We start from the raw sequence: 23006 nt of genomic DNA on the forward strand, positions 1-23006 counted from the left end.
GTCCTCCACTTATCCATGGTCCAGTCTCGATGTTCCCGGGCCCACTATACTCGTAGTTGACCATGACACTTGGTCAACAGAGGCACATGTGTGGTACGGCTGCTGTGTATTCCCATATCCAACAGTGTCTGTCCGCTGAACTATGTGTTCTGAAACACTTGCACGTGGACCTGCACTGTATTGGGCTGTCAGCTGAGCCATTGTCTGGTGTCGATTTTGCTGTACCAGGCAGAACAATCTCAGACGTCCTATTTCTTTGATTACACGTGGATGTCCAACACCTTGGTGTCTACTGCTGACTTCACTGTCATTTATCCACTTTGCATAAATACTAACAATGGCAGATCGTGAACAAACCACCAGTCATGCAGTTTCGGAGATACTCGTTCCAAGTCTTCGGGCCATTACAATCTACCCTCATCAAATTTGCTTAGATCAGCAGCTTTTCCCATCACTCGCAGAAGTAAATGCAAGAATGATTCCTTACCTCCTCCAGCAGTTAAATAGCATTTCCACTTAATCATGTGCATTCCATATTATCCAGACAAGTTCACTAACAAATGTGGGTATGGTCATAATGTTTTGGCTCATAAGGTATAAATTTAGGAAAGTGCATGCCAAAGGGTCTCTTTTTTTTTTAATCCATGAATACACATAAACCACTGCACTGATCATTTGCATTTTTTCATTTGATTACATAAATGCAGGTATTCATAATTGCAATTAATGAGTTTGCATTTAACTCCTCAATTCTCTTTAAATTGCAGATACTGAACCCGTGGATTTCAGAACACAACTGCAATGAAAATTTTGTTATTATATTTGTGGATGCCTCTAATATTTCAAATATGAAATTTGTTTCATTTTAATAAGATTATTTGTTACATTATCTATTTGAAGTATTGACAGTATATGATTATTTTAAACAAACATATTTCAAAAATATTATTTGGGTACAGAAAATAGTACTGCATTATAATGTGCACAGCAGGTTAAAACTAGCATTCATTCAAAATTGACAGCACAAACATTAGAAAAATTAATTAATTAAAAAAAATGATTTAGGACTTGAATTATATGTTCATATTATTCACAGCTATGCATGAAGTTGCGATGAGCAATTGCCTTTTCTCGTTTATGTTATATTGCAATAACTATAATTAAAAATTACATACTTATTCCTTTTTAAAGTAAGTATAGAAAAAGTAGATTGCATATCTGTAGATGGTCAAGTTAAAAAAAAAAAAAAAAAAGTTTACTTAGACAAGGCTCTATAAATTTTTATTCTGCAAAGGACTCTTTTCATATGGAAAGGGCTGAATTATTATTCCTTTTCACATTTCTTGATCAAATTAATTGAAGATGTTTTTGAAACACTGTTTATTAATATTATTTATTTATAATACCTCTAAAATGTTTAAAGAAACCATGTTATTTTTTGTCCCCTTCCCATGCCAAAAAAGGCTTTGAAGTATACCATTATTGACGAATTACATGATCCATGACCTCCTAAAAAGTAATACAATTTTCTTTAGCAAAGTTTATGCCTGAAAAATATGTGCAATATAATAATTAATATTTATTAAGTTGGATAATTATGCATTTAACCAATTTTAATAATGAATAAACATTTGCTAGACTTTTCTTTAAGGCATGTGGGCAATTTTTTAGCATTTTCTTTTTAAAAAATACAGTAACCCTAGTAATCACTATAAAAACAGAAACAATCTGATCTAATGAGTAATGCTACTGCATTCTTAATAAACATTTAACTTTTAGTGGAATTCACAATGTGTATCTTATTTTTGAAAGGCTTGTATCAATAACAGCCCAAGCAAGCACTGCTAAAGTTATATAAATTAATCTTTAGAGACACGCAACAAAAGAAATGTGACCTTTTTTTCTTTTTTGATGTATATGTGTGAGAGAGATTTTATGGAAAAGTAAATGCAAACAATTTAAGGGAATTAATTTATTCTAATTTTAATAGTATCACATACTTGGTGTTAGAGGGAAAAAAAAGGGGAGCATGAAGTACATGAACAACATAATGAGTTTTTGCAGTGGTTTCACAACTGTTGGATCTACTATATGTGGCATCATCAAGTGTGTTTATATCTGCAGGCATACATTTTAGTATGCTTCTCATATTTGTCCAAGCGTAAGTCCAAAGGAGAAAAAATATTCATATTTTATAATCTTCAATATAAAAAATAAAACAGCATGAAAAAACCAATGATAAATCAGATGTCAACATCTTTTAATATTCATCTCCTGAAAGCATGAATGTTCATTAAAGCAACAATTATTTATAGTTGATCTATTTTCAGACCAATTGGTTGGTTAATTGGTTTTTTTTAGCACAAAACCAAAAAGGTTATACTGCACCATACACATATCGTGCATTTTCAAAGTTTAAAATGATAAAAGGCAAAGACAGATGTACCAAGTTAGTACATATTCACAAGTAGAATTTATATATAAAATTATTGTAAACTGCAATAAAATGAAACCACAGAAAACTCGTATACAAAAAATCATATACTGATAAAAACACCATATGGATGAGAAAAAATTGATAAAGATTTATCTTCAACCAGGTTGTTATGCATTTTGATAACATCAACATAATTAGTATCCAGTTACATTTTTGAAGCAGGCATTCAGAGAAAGTGATAAAGCTTTAGAGCTTCTAAAAAGTTGAAAATGTTACAACAGAGCTCTACTCCAAGTAAATCTCTAAGAGAAATCTGACATTCATAAAAATATAAAGCCCTAAAGCAATTAGAAGTAAGAAAATCAATTCAAATTTGCTTAATAGTTAAAATATCACCAAGAGCATATATTGGTTTATGTTCTTTTATCAAAAGACAGTTATTTGTCAGCTTCTCGTGACCGATTCTTAACTGTGTTAGAAGGACATGCTCTTTCAGGTTTAGGGCACATTTCCAATGTTTTACTTTAGACTTTATAGTTCTTAATTCACTGCTCAACTGCTGGTCCCAGTGCTTCAGCCAATTCTTCAGAATTTTCCTCTCGATCATTGTTTTGATATCTGAATACGGGATGAGTAGGCTAGATGTTTCACATGCATATTTTGCAGCAATGTCTACCAGTTGTTTGAAGATTCGTAAATTCTCTTTTGTGTTAACATAACCTAGTATCCAGCAATAAAGAATCCAGTAAATTTTTCACTTCAAGTTGATATTGTGCTTTAGCATTTCTACGTCTAATAGATTTGCATTATCCAAATACAATTTTAATGCTTTTAGCACACTTAGTGAGTTTGTGTAAATAATGAAAATTTTCCTGTGTTGTTTACCTATGAAAGAAACAGCTAAAGATATGGCAATGATCTCCACAATAAAGATAGTACAAGCGAAATGAAGTTTCCTTCCCTCAAAAGTACTCTCTCACATAAAAACCACCAAAATTATCCCCGAGACCTAGATCTATTTGTATATACCATGGCATAGTCATTGAAAGCTTGTCTGTATTCATAGAAAATTAGCTTGTACACACTACTTTACTGCTTGGATTTTCACCTATTCCAAGTCCTGCTCTAGCATCTGTTGTCAAACACGTAATCTAAAAACATGAGTACAGGAGGAACACGCCTTGTTATAACAAATGAGTGTGGTTAAGAAGCATTGAGACGTTGGATGGATGATCAGGATGTGACAGAATTTTGAAGTAATATCAAAGAGACAATTGCTTCAGCCTCAGTTGGAGTGATGGCTTGAAACATTCCACATACAAACTCTGCACAGAAGATATTCTGGAGCCTCCTGAAAACAGATTCTCAGAGCTTGATGGTGAACAGGTTAAGCTTTACTAACATAGAAGGCTGTGCTGATCCATATACCACTCATACATAATCAGTTCTGGAGGGAATAAAAGTTCTATAAATTTGTTGCATGGAAGTTTCATTTACATCCCCAGTTTTTTTTATCAAATGTTAATTCTAGAAATTTTACTACTGGAATCTGTGAGCCTTCCAGGAAGATCTTTTTGATTCTGGATTCAGATTTCTTTTATGCAGAAATGGACACAAACTGTCTTGATTACAGAATTTAAATCTACCTTTATTCGCCCATTTAACCCTTTAAAAGGCACAGGCATTTTGTCAAATTTTTAACCTCCATAAAAGTGCTAATTTTTCCATACCAAAAGCTGTAATAAGTTTCTAGCATTTCCTTTTGATTCTAAATGGCAGCACTACTCTTATGAATATTCAATATTTTGCAGTTATGAAATTATTATACTTCGGTCCAAGTTATGTTTGAAGATTAATAAATCTTATTCGAGGGGGAAAATTTCAAAATCTGCAAATATATGAAGTACACATGCCGAATCCTATATATTTACTGCATTTCAGTCAGAAATGATAATTAAAAGATTATTTGTACGATTTTAAGACTGGTACATAAAATATACCAGCGCCCATACTGAGGGTACCATGCCAACAGATGGCAGCACCAGGTTTCTCCTCTGCTCTGTGAGATGACAGAATTTCTTTTACAATTGTTTTACAATTGTAAAAGAAATTCTGTCATCAATTTCTTTTACAATTACAATTGTTTATGATGCAATAATTTGTTTATAATTAATTTACAAGTTGTTTAAGATTCAATATTATGTTTATGGAGGTGATGGGCAGTTTATTGCTGAGAATGAATAAAATTATTTTAGTTTCTTTTTATTCTTTGCTTATTCCAGTCAAGTTTTTCATACGTCTCTATTTAGCTAAAATTTTAATTTCACCACTTCACTCTTTCCCCGGATAAAGACTCATCGATTTCAAAATTGTCATCTAGCATCAAAATGTTACACAATTGTAAGGTTAAATGTGGCATGTTAGCCCCAAAAGACACCCGCCGCTTCGTATTTTCCAAAATACTAGAATGCAGTGAAAACGATAAGAGATGACTGACAGCTAATTTTCAATGCTATCTCCACAAAGAGGCTGTGGTTCACACAAAAGGAAAGCTCACTTACAAACACGGGAAACAGAAATACATTTTAGGTCCATCTCTAAGCAGAATGGAAAAACTGCAGACTTGAAAGCATGCTTTTTATGCTTTAGTATATCCTCTTTGTTAATTTCAGATGAGAAACTAGGAAACACAAGAGACATCTCCCCCCCCCCCGAGTTAAGATAAAAGTATGTGGTTTTCTAAATAAGTCTTCACATTTGCTGAGAGCAGGGAAAATATTTACAAGGCCATTTAAAAATGCAAAACATTTATCTTTGGAAAGAAACAAAGGAGGAACAAATATTTTTGTTTCTTTCTTTCTCTTTTTTATTTTTTTAGTTTTAATCAAAATAAGGGCTTTGAGGAGTATTAAATAATAAAATCATTCAACAGCTTTTCTTCCTGAACAAAATGATATATTTCAATTTAAATTTACAAAAAATTAAAAAGGGGCCCAATAATCGAAAGTGTTTGGGAGGCATGCTATCATTGCATGAAGTATGCTCTTTTTATATATTATCTAAAGCATAAAATATAATAACTTCAAAAATGCAACATAATTTTCAGCTGAGTCGTAGAGTTTCCTATTTCATTTTTTGACCGAGTTAACTAGTAACATTATACTAGTTCAATTATATGTAGCATGATGTGGTTTACACATGCAATGTTATATTTGTTAAATTTCTTCATAAAATAATAATATTGAATTTAAATCCCTTTCAAAAGCTTTTATTTTACAAAAGTATGTTTAGTTGGGTATCATCATCAAAGTGCATAGAGATGTAAATTTTATTTCTAAAATTTTAAATTTCTAGCAAAAGTTTAAAAGTTTTTTTACTTTAGACTTGCATAACTATACTCAAGTACCCATCTCTACAGGCACACATCAAAAGATAGATGGGGGAAAAAAATTAACAATTGGAAGCTACCTGGGTAAAAAAATGTCTTAGAGGGACACAATATAAAATATATACCAGCCCTCAAAATTCAGGATTTCGCCCTAGATTTTTTTTTTTTTTTTTTTTAAGTCTCAATTTTGTGTTCTTAGGGTTCAATAGTTTACAATTCATGCAAACTTTTACCACAATTGAAATATTAAAGGATTATTAACCCTTTATGGCAATCTGCATTTGTATCTTGATGTACCACATGTCAGCAACTTTATAACTTATCTGCAAGTCATCATCAATGTATAAAGTGTCAGATACAATTGGAGGAAGTTCGTTCAAAATTGCATTTGTTTTAGTACTAGAAAGGGCCACACACAGCTTTATGGCACTCTCTCTTTTTGGTAGAAGGATTTAGATAGCAAAGAGCCAATTTTTAGTTGAACCTGTCTATGAAATTACAGATAAAAACTGGAAGATTTCTCCATAGGCCACTATGACAGTCTCAAGCATAAGCACATTATCAGTTGTTGATTTGCCTTTTTCAGGAAAATCCAGAAGCCACTCTGGACATTTTCCTTCAAATAATAAATGCAGTGACTGACCATTCACCATTTTACAAATCACTGGACTATAAGTGTTTCATTTATTTGGGTTCTTTAGCAAGGCATTTATATGTTTATGAACCAGGAATTATGACATTTTATGAAGTTCAGCAAATCCTGTCATAATCAAAAATCATGGAGCAACTTTAGTTTTTTCTTTAACTGTTATGGTAGTTCAAGGTCTTTTATTTGAAGATTCAATAACAGTTTCATAAGGTATGATAGCATATTATCAAGAAGAAAAAAATTACCCCACAGAGCTGGGGCTCCAGGATTATAACACCCAAGACCATCAGAATTCATCAAGATGATCCCGTGAAAGGCTAGAATACCCTGGGAACAGCACACCCGCACTTACAAAAAGTGACCCCAGTGGGCGATGTACTTTCAGAATTCCCTCTCCAAAGAAAAGTCTAATTACTTGCACAATATGCTACAATGTTTTTAAGAACTTCAATTAAATTTTTTTTTCATCTTGTATTTTCTTGAACAGCTTCTGCTTTTCGTAAAATTTATTTTAATATTTCATAGTGTATTAATACAGTCAAAAGTCGTTAATTCGGACACCCATAATCCGGACCTCAAAGCTAAAATCTTTCTGCGCATGCGCATAGGCGTTTTACGCGTGCGCGCAAGACATTTACGACTGCGCTTTCGCGTGCGCGTTTAATGTAAAACGGACGGTATAAGCTAAAATTATCTAATTATCTACTTCAGTTAATGTTGATGATTGCGTTGTTCCTTAATCTTCGAATTGGATCCGGCTTATAATTTTTTGCAGACTGTAAGAGCAATTTTATAAAAGTAAGCTTGAACTTTCGATTACGTCAAATAGAATTTCCGATGCTGGAGCTCCCAAAGGACCTACAAAACGAAAGTATGCTTCGATGTCCATCAAACAAAAAACGAATTGCTATAAAAAATAGATAAAGGCATATCCTTTGTTTATCTAAGGGTTCCGAAATCTGTTTATCAATTTCACTCTGCTCTGCCGCGGCACCGGCAATGAACTAGAAGTTGATCTGTCAGCACTATCGTTATCTTTAGGGCAGATGTTTTTATTTTATTCGGCTTATAATTCCTTACTAAATGTAGTATTTAATCTTGATGTACTCCGTCTTTGATATGACTTAAATCAAATTCCTCGTCATTATAAATATCACAAATACAAATCAAATAGTTTTGTAGTTGCAATTTTCTAATTTCGGCTATGCGTAAGGTATGCTTTACGCATGCGCGCGTTGAAAGAAATGTTTAATAAAGTAAACAAATAAATATTAAGCTTCTTTTTTTTGTAAATTTCGATACCCTTTAGATCATAATTGCTCATTATTTTATAAATTACGGTTTCATATTTTTAATTTTATAATTTCTGCATGCCATCTTACTAGATTTAAACTGATGATCTATAATCCGGAATCACCCGACGAGTCCGGATTAAAGACTTTTGACTGTACATACACAATGTATTTGTACAGACATTGTGTACAATAATACATACACAATGTATTTGTACAGACATTGTGTACAATAATACATACACAATGTATTTGTACAGACATTTCACAAACTGTTGATGAAACCAGTCTAACACATTAAAATATTGTTAATTATAAACATCTTCAGATTTGCTCCATATACCTGTACCTGGAGCTGGCATAAAAGATTGAAAGAAAGAACTGAAAAAGAAAATTTATATCCAGAAGAAACAAAGAGTTTGCATGAAATTCTACTTTCAATTGAGGTAAACACCAGCTGAGATTATTGTTATGCCTTGCTAAACACTGAGATGATGCTTTGAGTAAATACAAGTGTACAAGTTTTTTCCTATGTTAAAACATGATGACATGTCACTTGTGAAGGATACTATGATTTAGACATCCACTGATGAGCAGATATAAGGCTTAAAAAAAAGTAACATGTTACTAAAGAAGCTGGCTGAAAGATCACTGACCTGATCTTTGAAGAAACTCTCTCCATTTGACTATTCCTGGGGAACAGCAAGATGGTGCTAGTATCTCATTCACACTCTTAACCAAATCTTGCACTTTTCTGACAATTCTAAAAATCTTCTATCTTCGGATTACTAAAAAGCAGATCTTATAGTATCTGAACTCGTGTTACAAGCATCACTATAATCATATCTTCCATCATATAAAAAGGTCTTGCTCCAACCTACACATTAATACAAATACTGGCACACTGACAAATGTTTAAAATAAAAAAAAAAAAAAAAAAAACTACACTAAGTCTTGCAAAATCGTCAAATAATCAAGACTGTTCTAGGCTAAATAAATTTACTTGTGTATACAACTATGTACAGATTACATCTAAAAACACTTTAAAAAACATTTTTTTCTAACAACGGAGTAAGTAAATCTCCATGGTTGTTTCGTTTCCTTTTGAATAACAATCTCTTCTTTTACTCTCACATACGGCGAGGGAAAAAGTCTACCCGCTTCTGGCAGAAGTGAGAAGAGGGTTTTCTGTCCTCATCTCACTTCTGCCAAAGGATGAAGACAAGTCAGGGGAGTTCTGTTCCTGTCTCCATGTTCCTTGAGAAAAAGGAATGTTACAGCTTCTTCCCCTTTGAAGAAAACATTTTGATTGTTCAAAATGTTTTGGGGGTATACTCATATGCAGGGTTAGTACACACCCAAATAAGAAAAATTCACACAGAAGTACCATAGTATAACATAAATGTGCTTACCCATTTGATTATTTTTATAAGATGAAGATTCATGTGATACTCTGTCACTGTTTTTACACAATCTTAAGCATCAAAAGATTCCCACAAAATCAGAATTTATCTGATCAACTTCCTGTAGAATTGTGCTGACCATTCCTTCACAACACAGAAACTCTAACATTAATGAAAGGACGCTGAAAACTTGTTGTAAAAACTACATCAGTACTCTAAAATGTATTATTTAGATGATAACCATGCAAAGAAAACTGGAATTGGTATGATTTTAAGAACAACAAAATCAGGATGATTTTTGGTTAATCTTTGGATTATGGTAACTTGGCGATTTTTTTTGCAAAAATCTGGCGACCAACCCTGCTACAGCAACCTGCTATTTTTTGTTTGGACGCCATTTTGTTTTCACAAAGGGTATTTTTTTAACTCAACATTTTTTTTCCCCAACAATCTGCTAGCCGAATTACGCTTATGCTAGAACTTTTATGGAACAAAAGAACTTAATCATGACGAAGATTAGGTGCGAAATTGTGAGAAAGTGCAGAATCACAAACTGCTTGCCGCGCGTTTCTAAGAATTGCACATACACGGTATCCATGTACACGTCAACCTATTTTCACTTAAAAAAAAACATCCCAGAATTGCACAAAAATGGCATTGCACACACTCTTGACTTTATCTATGTACACTGCTAAAGTCCTAGCTAGTAACCTTTATCACCTTACCAAAATGTCGCCAAACTACCTGTTACCATATTCCAAAGATTAGCCTGATTTTTGATTAAGAAAACTTGTCATATGGACTCGAATTGCTCCGATTCCAACATCACACTCAGAATGATCTTTAATGAAGAAAGCTTGTTGTATAGAACTGTGGTAGTTCTCTAAAATTTATCACTTAAGATCAGACGAAGAAAACTGCAATGAGTAGATTTCCCATGACATGAAAATCAGGATGATTTTCCTTTCATCAATTTATAAAGAAGTAACTTGAAATCATTTTTTAAACTGCATAGAATCACAAGGATTCTATTCAAACTTCACTGAATCAGGATGATTCTATTCAACTCCATAGAATTCAAGCATCACTTCTTCGCTTGACTAATGGGCCTTTTAATATCCCCAAATCACTGCTGCCACTTGTCACATTGTCAAATAATCAAGACCTGTTTGTTCTAGGCTAAAAAAATTTACTTGTACATACAACTATGTACATAATTAAAAGTAGAAAATATACTACATATAAAAATATCCTCCATACTATTGGACTGTCGGTGGCATTTCTTTCGAAAATTCCTTTTTATTACACCCACACATATCTTCTATAGTGTTGATACAAGCTTCGGTTTCCAAATCCTTAAATCTTGCTGCATAATTTATTAAGAGAACCCATTTAAATCTTCATTTACACACCAGTCAATCAATGTTTTCTTTCCCGTTCGTTCCAAAATGCACAGAAACTTCAGGTTAATCATACCACCAGCAGGCATTTTATAATGTAAAGTATAAAATAAGCATAACCAACATCTAATGCATAAATAAGCCCTGAGTATTTTCCCAACAGTATTTAAGTATTTTCCAAACAGTCAAAATCACCGCAATCATGCATTACAACCAATCACATCCTAATAGGGTTTTCATAACATTCAACAAAAAATACTCAGGTTAAAAAACAACTTGGGAATAATCCAAGAGGTACCCTAAAATTATACACTGCCCAAGATAATTTTTTTAGATATTAAATAACAAAATTATCAACATAATGCATTTTGCCCTTCGAATTTGTGTTAATTTATGCTTTTAAGCATAAAGGTTGAAATACGTATTCTTTTTATAACGTATTCTGCAGCAGTTTTGTCTTTTACAGAAAGAGCCTTTGTTATGGCCAATGAATGACTCGCTAAGTAAATAAAGAACGTAAGGCCTATAACTATTATATTGTATTCTTTTACAATGAAATGCACAAGCAATATAAATGCTGCATATTTCCAACACAATCCAACTAGATGGCACTTCATGAGCCCTGATTGTCTTTAGTAGGTGAAATGCTGAACATGCAAGATGTAAAAGGCCAAGATAGACTACTAATACAGTCAAAAGCCAAGATAGACTACTAATACAGTCAAAAGTCGTTAAACCAGACACCCATAATCCAGACCTCAAAGCTACAAACTTTCTGCCTTTACGCATGCACATAATATGTTTACGCATGCGCGTTTAATGTATAACAAACGGTATAAGCTAAGCTAAAATTATCTAATTATCTATTTCAGTTAATGTTGCAGATTGCGTTGTTTCTTAATCCTCGAATTGGATCCAGCTTTTTATTTTTTGCATATTGTTAGAGCAATTTTATAAAAGTAAGTTGGAACTTTCGATTACGTCAAACAGAATTTCCAATGCTGAAGCTGACAAAGGATCTACAAAGGGAAAGCATGTTTTGATGTCCATCAAACAAAAAGTGGAATTGCTGCAAAAAATGGATAAAGGCTCCTTTGTTTCTCTAACCCTTCCGAAATCTGTTTATCAATTTCACGCTGCTCTGCGAGGGGTGGGGGGTGACATCGCGGAGCGCAATGAACTGGAAGTTGATCTGTCAGCACTATACTTATCTTCAGCACAGATGTTTTTATTTTATTCGGCTTATAATTCTTTACTGATTGTAGTATGTCATCTCGATGTACTCTGTCTTTGATATGATTTAAATAAAATTTCTCATCATTATAAATATCATGAATACACATCAAATAGTTTTCTGGTTGCAATTTTCTAATTTCGACTATGCGTATTGTATGCTTTACGCATGCGCACGTTGAAAGAAATGTTTAATAAAATAAACAAATAAATATTAAGCTCTTTTTTTTTTTTTTTTTTTTTTTTTTTTTTTGTAAATTTTGATACCCTTTAGATCATAATTGCTCTTTATTTCATAAAATACGGTTTCATATTTTTAATTTTATAATTTTTGTATGCCATCTTACCAGATTTAAACTAATGACCTATAATCCGGAATTGCCGAAGTCCCGACGAGTCCGGATTAAAGACTTTTGACTGTATATCTTTAAAAGTATTCAACAATTATTAATAAATTTTGTTACATTATGCAAAAGATCTTTTTTGCACCATTAGCCACACGGAATCATCATATGCAACAACAGCCGATGAACACTGTTAAGGTAATCTACATGTCTATATCTACTGAATTAATGAAACAGCTTTTAAAAAAGATACCATATATTCCAGTGTATGATGCAAAATTGTAATTTCAAATCAACATGTACATACAATACACACATTTCTGAATCCAGTCCTGATAACAGAACTATACCATTTCAAACTACATATTTTAATTTTTAGGTATATTTACCATGTAACATGCACCCTTTTCATTACAAAGGAACCTGAAAGATATATGTGTGATACTGTTATCTTTTCAAGTACTGACTCAAAAATTTTTTGCAGGCTTTCAAGAAATGGTATACTGCATTGGTAAGCAATATGGGGAACAACATGAGTGTGGGAGAAATACTTGAGAGAGTAAATAATTCTGTAAAGAGGGTGGTTTGTATTGCAAAGGCATGTGCAGAAGACTGTTATTCTAGGGTTTCGAGAAAGGTGGGAAATAATTTGAGATGTTTCTTCTTTCTGCAGTCATTTGAAGCCATGATTTTGAAGTGCACATCAAAGACTTTAGTAAATCGCATTTCCTGTAGCTGAAATACAGCAAGAAGGTTTAGTATTGGGAAAACACTCCATACATACGTGGAAGAAAAATTATATCACAATAATTAATATGCCAAAGAATGAATGTGCTTTGAGGAAAGGAGTAATTAAATGGCCTATTCTAGAAGAAAGTGCGGCAAATTGGGTACTAGAAAAATGCCATAATCATTAATAATGGCATTTAGGTACATGAAGTTGAAATTAAATTTCTGCATGATCATGTTTTCCTTATTTCTAAATCTATCATTTTTATATATGGCATGTAATGAGCATCAGTAAATGGCAATCTCATTTTTTGTGTTAAAAATATGCATTATATGTTGGAATGTAGCATATGTACTGGTCTGTATTTTTATTTATATTATTCAAACCAATGGAGAGTTAAAAATTTTTAAATGAATTCAAAAACAAGTTTAATTTTACCTGGCATGGAAAGAAAAAATGATTCAGATACGAGTTCTGCTGCATTTGCATATGATTCATAACACTATTTGCTAACAAGTACCAATGTCGATAATAATTAGGTAGGACAGCATTCAATTTCAGTGTGAACCCCAACAGATTTTAGTCTAACCAAATACCATTATTGCTAACCTTGAAATACAAAAAACTGGAAGGTTTCATGCAGCATTAAGAAACCCCATTTTAAAAGAAATTTAAACTGATTTGAAGTTTCCTTTACAATGCACAATTCAGGTTATTGAACAATTTATAATACGAATCTGATAGAAAATATATTGTAGCCAAGTTGGTACAGTGCTTAGTGATAATGACTGCAGTTATGATGGGTTCGAATCCAAGAGAATACTTAGATGTTTATAAGCATATAGTGTTGGCACAGCAAAGAGGCACTCAAAATAATGACGAGTTGAAAGGCCTCTCGAGAGGTTGCTGGCAGAGGAAGGGAGACCATTGGACTGCCACCCACGGTGGTCTCCCCTCAAAACTGGACAAAATTGTACAGTTGATACAGTGGAACTGTGCCTGTACGACAAATAGTGAACTTCTGGTAGTCCCCTCGTTTCTACTTGTATCTGTAATATTTGATATTAAATATTATATTAATATTCATCAGATATTCTAAATTTTATGTTTGCTAGGTAATTTCATTTGGAAATTTTCTTACACTTTAACCGTGAGGAAAACCCGAGTAGAGGACAGCTTTTATTTATTCTTAAAAAGTGCTTTTAAGAAGAAAGTATTTTTAATTGTGACAGATTAAAAACATTCTAATAATCCACATGCCCACAAAAAGTCAACTTTTAAAATTGCCAAAAAGTATTTCTTAGGCTATTTTTAATGCTCACAGTCAGCTATGCTAATAAATTATATAAGGGAGCATTTATAAGTAACAAATTTACGAGAAAAAATCTATGCAGCTGATTTTACAATTTTACATGTGCAGATGCTGTTCATCTATGATTTTTGGACAAGTTTTCACAACGTTGATATACAACAGTTTGTTCATCAAGCTGTTGTTTCATTTATGATAACCTGAGTAGTTGAATGTTCTGTAAATATACTTTTACGTAGAATTGTATGCTTCTTTGACTTTTTAAGTAAAAATATATCGATGTGCACATGGACAAACTCAAGGGAGTGCGCACTGCCAAGTTTGTGCAATTTTCTGATGTTTTTTCACGTGAAAATAGGTCGGCGTGTACATGGATAAAGTTCAGGGAGTGCACAACACCTAATTTGTGCAATTCTTTGATTTTTTCTAAGTGAAAATAGGTCAATGTGTACATGGCTATCAAGTTTGTGCAATTCTTTCACTTGTAATTTTGTCTTTGTGTAGTGGCGATTTTTGGAGATAAAATCGTCGCTACACAAAGTCAAAGAATTGCACAAACTCGGTATCCACGTGCCGTCAAAAATCACCAATTTTCGTCAAGGGGCACCCTAAATATACTTTTACCATAATTTCCAATATAAATATACTCAAATATCAGTATCTATATAAATCAATATCATCATCCTTGATGAATTATATACATTCATTAGCACAACATTCGATTTATCAGGTTTAAATAGCCAAATAAATAAAACATTTTTCTTAATCATTCTTAAAACAAAATTATCTAGGTTAGATTTTTATTTGACTTGGGCTATTAAAAGACATGGAAAGATTCCACAACATCTAGATCATTTCTTTAAAGTTGATGTACGATGTAAATTGGAAAACTAAATGAAGAGGTGGACATTAATCACTATTTTTGGAAATGCCCAATCACACATGCAAACAGAAGTTCGAAAAAGTTCTTTGGTAAAATATCTTCTAATAACTACAAACTATTATTTACAACTCCACAATATTGTACTCATATACTCTAAAAGATAATCAAACAGCTCTAAATAGCAACTCCTAACCTTATTTTGCTGTACAGTGCTTTCCAAAATCTGTATTAGAAACTTGCAATCATTTTAATTTTTAAAATTCCATTCCTTTCTCTCAATGTATGTATGAATTTGTGCTAATGCTATGTGTATTTTTGAGAGTGATAAGATGTTATTTTCTATTTGCAAATGTCTAGTTTGGCATTTTGGTGACATCAATGATCTTTTTTCCCCTCAAAAGGACAGAACACCAGAGATGAACTCGTGACCTGGCCGTAACCTTCCAGGATGTTTCGTCTATGGAGATCATCTTAGTGGGCACAGCCCCCACGGTCCTCTGAGCCTTAAGCAGAGCATGAGAAGGGTAATAACACTATGGCAAGATAAAATTAAAAGCCATCTTTGCTCCTAGGCACCACTTCAGTTGCATTGATAAATTCAGTGGGGTATTCCATACTTCTGTAAGGAAAAGGCCTTTAAAAGTTGAAAGGACCGAATAGAACCAAACTCCCGAGGATAGCCACAATATCTTACGATATAGCAACTCCACAGCCAAGGGACAGGCAAGACAGTACTAGTATGGTCCCTGTCGAGACTGAACCATACATTGAATGAACAGAAGTTCTAGTCCTACGAAGATTGATTATTATCCCAAAGGACAATTGCTAGATTTGAATGGAACAGGACTTCATTTTTCTTAGTCAGTTTTTACAAAATGTTTAAATGATACTCGGGTAAAAATTTTTGACATTAGATGACAAAAGACTACACCTTTATAAAAAGTAATTTAATGTTAAAACTGAGAATGCAGGTAGTCAGAAAGTGCTATAATCAATATACATCACATTTATGAGCATAAATTTAGTAATGTATCAAAGATTGATGTAAAACAAAATTAATTATGAATATTAACTGATTAAACATTGCTTGAATCTAATGATAAAGTTTTACAAATGTCTACGGTAGGCTATCCCCTAACATATACGACTGAGTATATACAAGATTTTAAATTTTACAAAATAAATAAATAAAACCTTGGATATATTTGGCCATCAACACTGTTGAACCGTACAAATTTTAAAAGCAAATTAAAAAATTAGATGAAAACTAAAATGTGTTTTCTGAAATAATCAATAAGTTAAGGATAATTCAATACTTCCCGATTATCCATACCCCTCACTGAAATGTCCCAGCTGATCATAATTTGCAGTCATAATGGCAAAACGTGCAAAGAAGAGGAAAGCCATCTTGGGGGATGCTATGCACATATCTGGGTTGCTTGTTACATAATTTTTTTTTTTGGTTACATTACGAGAAGTGACAAATACTTTTCGGTGACATGAGCACTTAAATACTCTGTCATGCTTTTTTTTGGTAGCGGTGCAAATAATCAGAAAGTGCTCATAATTCAGATCAAATAAGATGCAATAAGAAATGTTATGCTGAAAAACCATTAGGAGTGGAGGTTCAGTGATTTACCAGATGTGGTAAAAAATGGAGGAGTTCACAGGTAGGAAATATCAACAAACACAATTTTAGAAAAATTCTTCAAAGTTTTTATTTGCATAACTTTTTTGACAATATGTAGCAGAAAAACAATAAATCACAGACACATAAAATGACATGCCGGTCAGTATGATATTTTACTCTTTGTGTGATAGCCACTGATGAAATAACACTTGTGGTAAATGGGCTCCTGAGCTGATTGCCCTATCTCCATCAAATACATGAGCAGTTTTTCATATCTTGATAGCATTTTTTGGAATTCATAAAAGTTTGTGATGACAGGACTAAATGCTGAATGATAAGCAGCAAGCAACAGTTATGGCTGTACAGCTGTGGATGTAACCTGCTCATCGGGTGATCTGCAAGTAGCAAGCACAAAAAGGCTGTCTGTCAGGAAGACATGTCGGTTGATCTTTACAATATGGTAACTGGTAGTTTGGCGACATTTTGGAGGCGATAAAGGTTACCTGGCACTTTGGTAATAATGTGAGCAGTACTCAGTTCCGATTACGCATTATTTTGTGTGAGGGAAATGAGAGATCATGGGATATGTCACGTGATATTAATGGACGAATTACGGTTCTTTACTCGGAAAAGGGGGGAAATCGGGAAAAAATCTGGAAATTTTGTATTTGGCTTTATTCTGTGTTGTGTGAAACAGTGTTCGTGAATTTTTGGATCCCATGGCCGTAACTAAAGTGAATTTGAAATGGGTATTTATGTATGTATTAATTTAATGTATGTGCTCATTTATATTTTAAATAGTGTTTTTGAATTTAATTATATTTTAATTAAATGATAGTTATTTTGTGAATTTTATGTTTGTAGGAATTTGGTATACGTTTTAGTTGAAGTAAACGTGCATGGAAATAATTTAAATATCTGTAATGGTATTTATTATGGTATCTGTAATGTTAATGGTATCTGTAATGTATAATTTAAATATCTGTAAGTATTTGTAATGGTTGCGGTATGAATTCGTTGGTGATGTGCATAATGTAATAGATGATTTAGAGGTAAAAGTTTTTGGATATTTTATTTATTTTATATGTGGAAATGTTCATTACTTTTTCGTGATCAGGTAATTTCATATATGATCTTTTTACCGGGTTTAAAGATTGAGAAAATTGTCATGTATTTTTGTGAAATTTTTCTAATTTATGAGAAAAAAGCAGTGTACATGGATATAGTGAAGGGTGTGCGCAATGCCATTTTTGTGCAATTCTGGGATGTTTTTTTAAGTAAAAATAAGTCGGCGTGTACATGGTTTAGTGATATTTTAATTAAATGATAGTTATTTTGTGAATTTTATGTTTGTAGGAATTTGGTATACGTTTAAATTGAAGTAAACGTGCATGGAAATAATTTAAATATTTGATACTAAGTATTTGTAATGCTTGCGGTATGAATTCGTTGGTGACGTGTATAATGTAATAGATGATTTAGAGGTAAAAGTTTTTGGATATTTTATTTATTTTATATGTGGAAATGTTCATATTTGGAAAGGGTAAATACTTTTTCACAATCAGGTAATTTCATATATGTTCTTTTTACCGGGTTTAAAGATTGAGAAAATTGTCATGTATTTTCGTGAAATTTTTCTAATTTATGAGAAAAAAGCAGTGTACATGGATATAGTGAAGAGTGTGCACAATGCCGTTTTTGTGCAATTCTGGGATTTTTTTTAAGTAAAAATAAGTCGGCGTGTACATGGTTTATGTGTAAGTGTTATTTCGAAAAACGCGTAAGGAGTATGGTATTATGCACTTTTACCCAATTTTGCAGTGAATATTTGTCATGATTAAGCAGTTTTGTTAGATAAAATTTCTAGCATAAGTGTAATTCGGCTAGTAGATTGTTGGAAGAAGTGTTCAGTAGATAAAAAGAAAAGAAACATGTCAAAAAAAAATAGAGGGTTGCTGTAGGAAAGTTGGTCGCCAAATTTTTGCCAAAAAAATGCCAAGTTACCATAATGTAAAGATCAACCGACATGTCCTTGTGAATGACTTTCTCAGAAAACCTCTTATTTATGTTACACCCAGAGGAAATCAACAATATCTTATACAGCCTGTTTGCCATGATATGAACCTTCACCATGAATATATCAAACAGGCAAGACAAGTGGTCTTTCCTTTTCTGAATATTTAGAGTTTATAACTAATGTTGGTAATACTGCACTCTATATTCAGTGCATGCATTTAATATAGAAACTGATAAATGTGCTTTATGTGGTGTTATATATTACATTATAAAATTTATTGTTCAAATACAGTCATAAACTAAACCATATATGTGACCAACACCTGATCATTAACGACACACAGAGGTCTTCATATATAAATGAAATAAAAAAAGAAACTAACAATGAGGCTTTAAATTACAGCATTTTATCAAAGTAAATTAATTATAGGGCACAGCTTTAGTATTAGTCCTTTTTGGCGAGAAATGTTTTTGGCGACATTTTGGCGCGATAAAGTTTGTCGCCAAAAAAGGACCAATATTAAAGCTGTTCCAATTATAGTCTTGCATATCACAGAACAATCATTCAGAGTACCAAACTGAAAATTTTATCATTCAAAACAATTCTAGCCCAAAATAGTACTCAATCAAATAATAAATGCAAGTTATCACAATTTCACAAAAAATAACTCATAATTTGAATTATACCTTAATTATATTGTTGTTTTGTTATTATTTACAATACCTATCATGTCACTGTTAGAACTGCAATAATACAGTCATTACTGCACAGAATATAAAGAATACATGTAAAGAATATACTTAAAAAGAAGATATTAACACTATCTCGATCTATGGTTAGCATTCTTAAAATTTTACTTACTTTAACAGGTAAATAGAAAATATCCCACAGAAATGTCAGCAAACACATATATTGTTACTTGTAGTAACAATGAGGATTCTACTAATGAACAGATTTGAAACAAATGGGTTAATCATTAATAATAATTTACACTAATATTAAACAGTTACATACTAATGACATTTAAATTTGAAAAAAAAGCGAAGAACTATAGTGACTTTTTAGTTATCATAATACTCTTATACTGTCACATACGCTTCAAATGTGTACAATCATAAAAATTTTGAACTGTTTGGAGAAAGTTATTTTAAGTATTTGTTAGGTGAAAAATATGAAGGTTAAATAGTTCGAGCTTTAGCACTAATTTTTTCAGAGTATAAAAATTATTTATCACAATCCTATTGTCAGTAATTTTTTTTAAAAATCATACAACTTAATATGCTTAAAAAATTAGGGGTTACAAAGTTATCACGCCCAAAACTGAATAACAGATCTAGAAATCTTCATGCTCACCCAATGAAATAAACATTAATTTACGGTTTCAAGTTTCTGTAGGGGGCTTTAAAAAGTTTACCTGGTAAATATACTGCCTTCCATCAGCTGTTTTTGCAATTCGGAAGGAATTCCGGTTTAAAAGGCGCTGGCTTTCTCGTCCTCTTCTACCCACTCGAAGCATTAAATCGTACCACACCTTTTGTAGCAGACCCCTGGGAGTACTGATTGCATGTTCAAAATAATGCCTGAGTTTTCGCCGATCATCCATATCAACCATTTGTAATTCTTTTTGACATGTTGTACCTCTGGATTCACGTTCCAGGTCTTTCAAAACTGCTCTAAATGTCTCATTCGCATCATTAAAAGCACTATCTTTAACAATGTCAATTTTTCTGTGTACCATAGGAGACCGATAATATCGGCTAATTGCATACCGAATTGCAATCAATGAATTAACACTGAATCTTTGGCCATCTTTAGTACGAGCTTGCCCATAAAAGCCTTTCAACATGCGAGCTATATCTCTCGGAGGCAAATTATTAATGGTCTCTACACCATGTTGAATGCAATATTCACGAAACAGTCTTACACCATATCTAGTAGCCTGTCGAGTTTTTGCATTGTCCGGTTGAATTATGCTATTTTCAGCTATATTATCCATGTGAACTATTCCTGATATCCCGGCGTCCATCTTGAAAAACTAAAAATTATAGAATAGCATACGCATGCGCAATATAATTTTATTTTTAATCCCATTAATCTCATTCGCATAATGAGGTTGCCTTTATTTTAACGTTGTTTTGCTCGAACCTACTTTTATCGATTTTCCCAGAGAGAGTGAGAATTGGGATAACTTCAAATTCATGTCATCCTATTTCTCTCATTAAGCGTTATTATTAACTGGAATTAAAATTCATTAACTATTTTATTTGTCAACACAAAACAACATCAATTCACAACATCACAACACGTTAACAAATAAAAGGAATGTATGAAGCGCACACTGGGTAAGATTGATACATATGAGACGATTCCATTTTTGGAGTAGGGGCAGAAACGTAAGCGTGATGGCGCTACTAAACATTATTTAAATATTCCAGTGAGCTACCCTAAGGATATTTATGATTCAAATAAATAAAACTGAATGCTTTATAAAATTTTAGAATATTTTAAAACTCTGATATGATTTATTTAAAGTTATATTCTACGATTAAATAAACGAAAAACTCTATTATAAGCACCAACCAACATATGCTCGTTCATAAATCACATATAATAACAAGCTCTGACAGCATGATTTAGGAAGTTTTGTACACATTATTCACACAAGAATTTGAACTATTTATTTTTTAAAGGTCAGATGTTTGAAATCTGAGGTACACACAAAAAAATTGCATTTAAAATTTGAACTTTGAGTAGGTTTTAATGCTGATTTAAGTGCGTTAAGTGCTACTAATCAGTAATGTGGAGTTAGCTTTCGGTTTTATAGCAACGAAATAATGTGTATAATTTATCACACTTTTAAGATAAGGCAATTATGATAGCCATTGGGTTTGGTTTTGGATGTCGGTCATTGGGTTTTCAAAAGAAAGGTCTTTGAACCTTTCAGTTTTTGTAAAAAAAAAAAAAAAAAGAAAAAAGAAAAAAAAAAAAAAAAAGAAAGAAAAGAAAACAATTCTACTTAACCATATACTACAAAATACCAAGAAAATATACATAGTAATAAAAGTGGAATACATAGTAATAAAAGAGTTATTTGTAATTAACCTGAAAAATATCGCTGAATGCAGAATTTTTTTACCTCAAATTACGAAATTTCGGATATTCTGCGAAGAATGGTGGCGCCATGGCTCCTTTAAGCATGTGGGTGACGACGAACGACGACCACGAATTCTCGATCGTATTTCTTACTCGGCTTCTGATAAGCAATCTAGGGGGGAAAGAAAGAAGCACAGTGAAGTAGGAGGTGGGTGAGAGGATGAGAAGAGAATCTATGCATAGATTTGCATTTAATGCATAGATTTCTTTGTATGGATTTATTCAGAATTTCTGTGTATTTGATCCAATTTGTAACTCCAATACTTCTGTCTAGTGAGGGGGGGCCATTTATTAATGTGGATTTCAAGTACAGTGAGGTTCTGATCAGAAGAGAGGGATGGTATTTGTTGGAGATGGCTGCTGCAGACAGACGATTACGTAACGGCTTGTAACAGATTTAAATAATATTAAAAACTTGTAGTTTAAATAATTTAATTAGATGAACATTAAGGTATTTGTGAATGGCAATATTTGAAACCAGACTCGAGTGCCTCGTGCGACTCTCGCACGAAGAATGTAATTTATTTTTAAATGATAGAATATGTTTTCTCTTCTTGTTTGTATGTCGCCATTTTGAGTGCTAAATAAAGGTTTTTTCTGTGTTCCATCATTGGAGTTGCTTCATATTGCCAAAGAAGTATCACAGTCATAATTATTTTGGAGGCACTGACCGAGATCGAATAATCGTGCGTATTTTTATGTTATTAGTTCATCACTGAACGCAATATTAGTGATACCAGATTATTACCTCCTTTTAATATTGAATTGTTTTATTTTATTACCGTATTGGATATTATTTTTAATATTCATTTTAGTTGTCCAGACAGTAGATATATATATTGCTCTATGTTGTTATTCTTATTTTAGTCACCATTAATGTGGTAGAGAGAATGAACTTCATATAATTTAAATATTTCATTTTTGAGGTATACGTATTTAACAGAGTGCATTTCATTTCGTGATTCCTGACTGCATTAATTAATTAAAGTAATTAATTTGAGCTATTTTGAGGAAATATAAAGAACACAGTGTTCGTTAATTTTAAACATAGAAACAATGTCTTACTTGGGAAGAGCTCGTAAGGAAGATTTGCAAAATCTCGCGGCTGAACTGGGAGTTCATGTGACTGCAGATTTGA

The 23006-nt window shown here is 32.4% G+C and overlaps 1 protein-coding gene across 2 annotated transcripts in view; it reads right to left on the reverse strand.

Moving 5' to 3' along the window:
• The window catches only part of LOC118179810 (uncharacterized), a 125691-nt gene extending 104636 nt beyond the window's left edge, over nt 1-21055 (reverse strand). Inside the window, exon 1 of one of the 2 annotated variants that reach the window (XR_015042881.1) lies at nt 20130-21055. Coding sequence is in view for 1 of the 2 variants with exons in the window: in XM_085822990.1 (XP_085679116.1) it covers nt 20130-20741 (612 nt within the window). In the remaining variant the exon portion in view is untranslated. The remainder of the gene's footprint in view (nt 1-20129) is intronic. The other variant, XM_085822990.1, reaches the window with a different exon arrangement.
• Nucleotides 21056-23006: the final 1951 nt, after the last annotated feature.

Source organism: Stegodyphus dumicola, chromosome 1, assembly GCF_044657685.1.
Source record: "Stegodyphus dumicola isolate Sdum_Otavi_A_Nest chromosome 1, ASM4465768v1".
Taxonomy (NCBI): Eukaryota; Metazoa; Arthropoda; class Arachnida; order Araneae; family Eresidae; genus Stegodyphus; species Stegodyphus dumicola.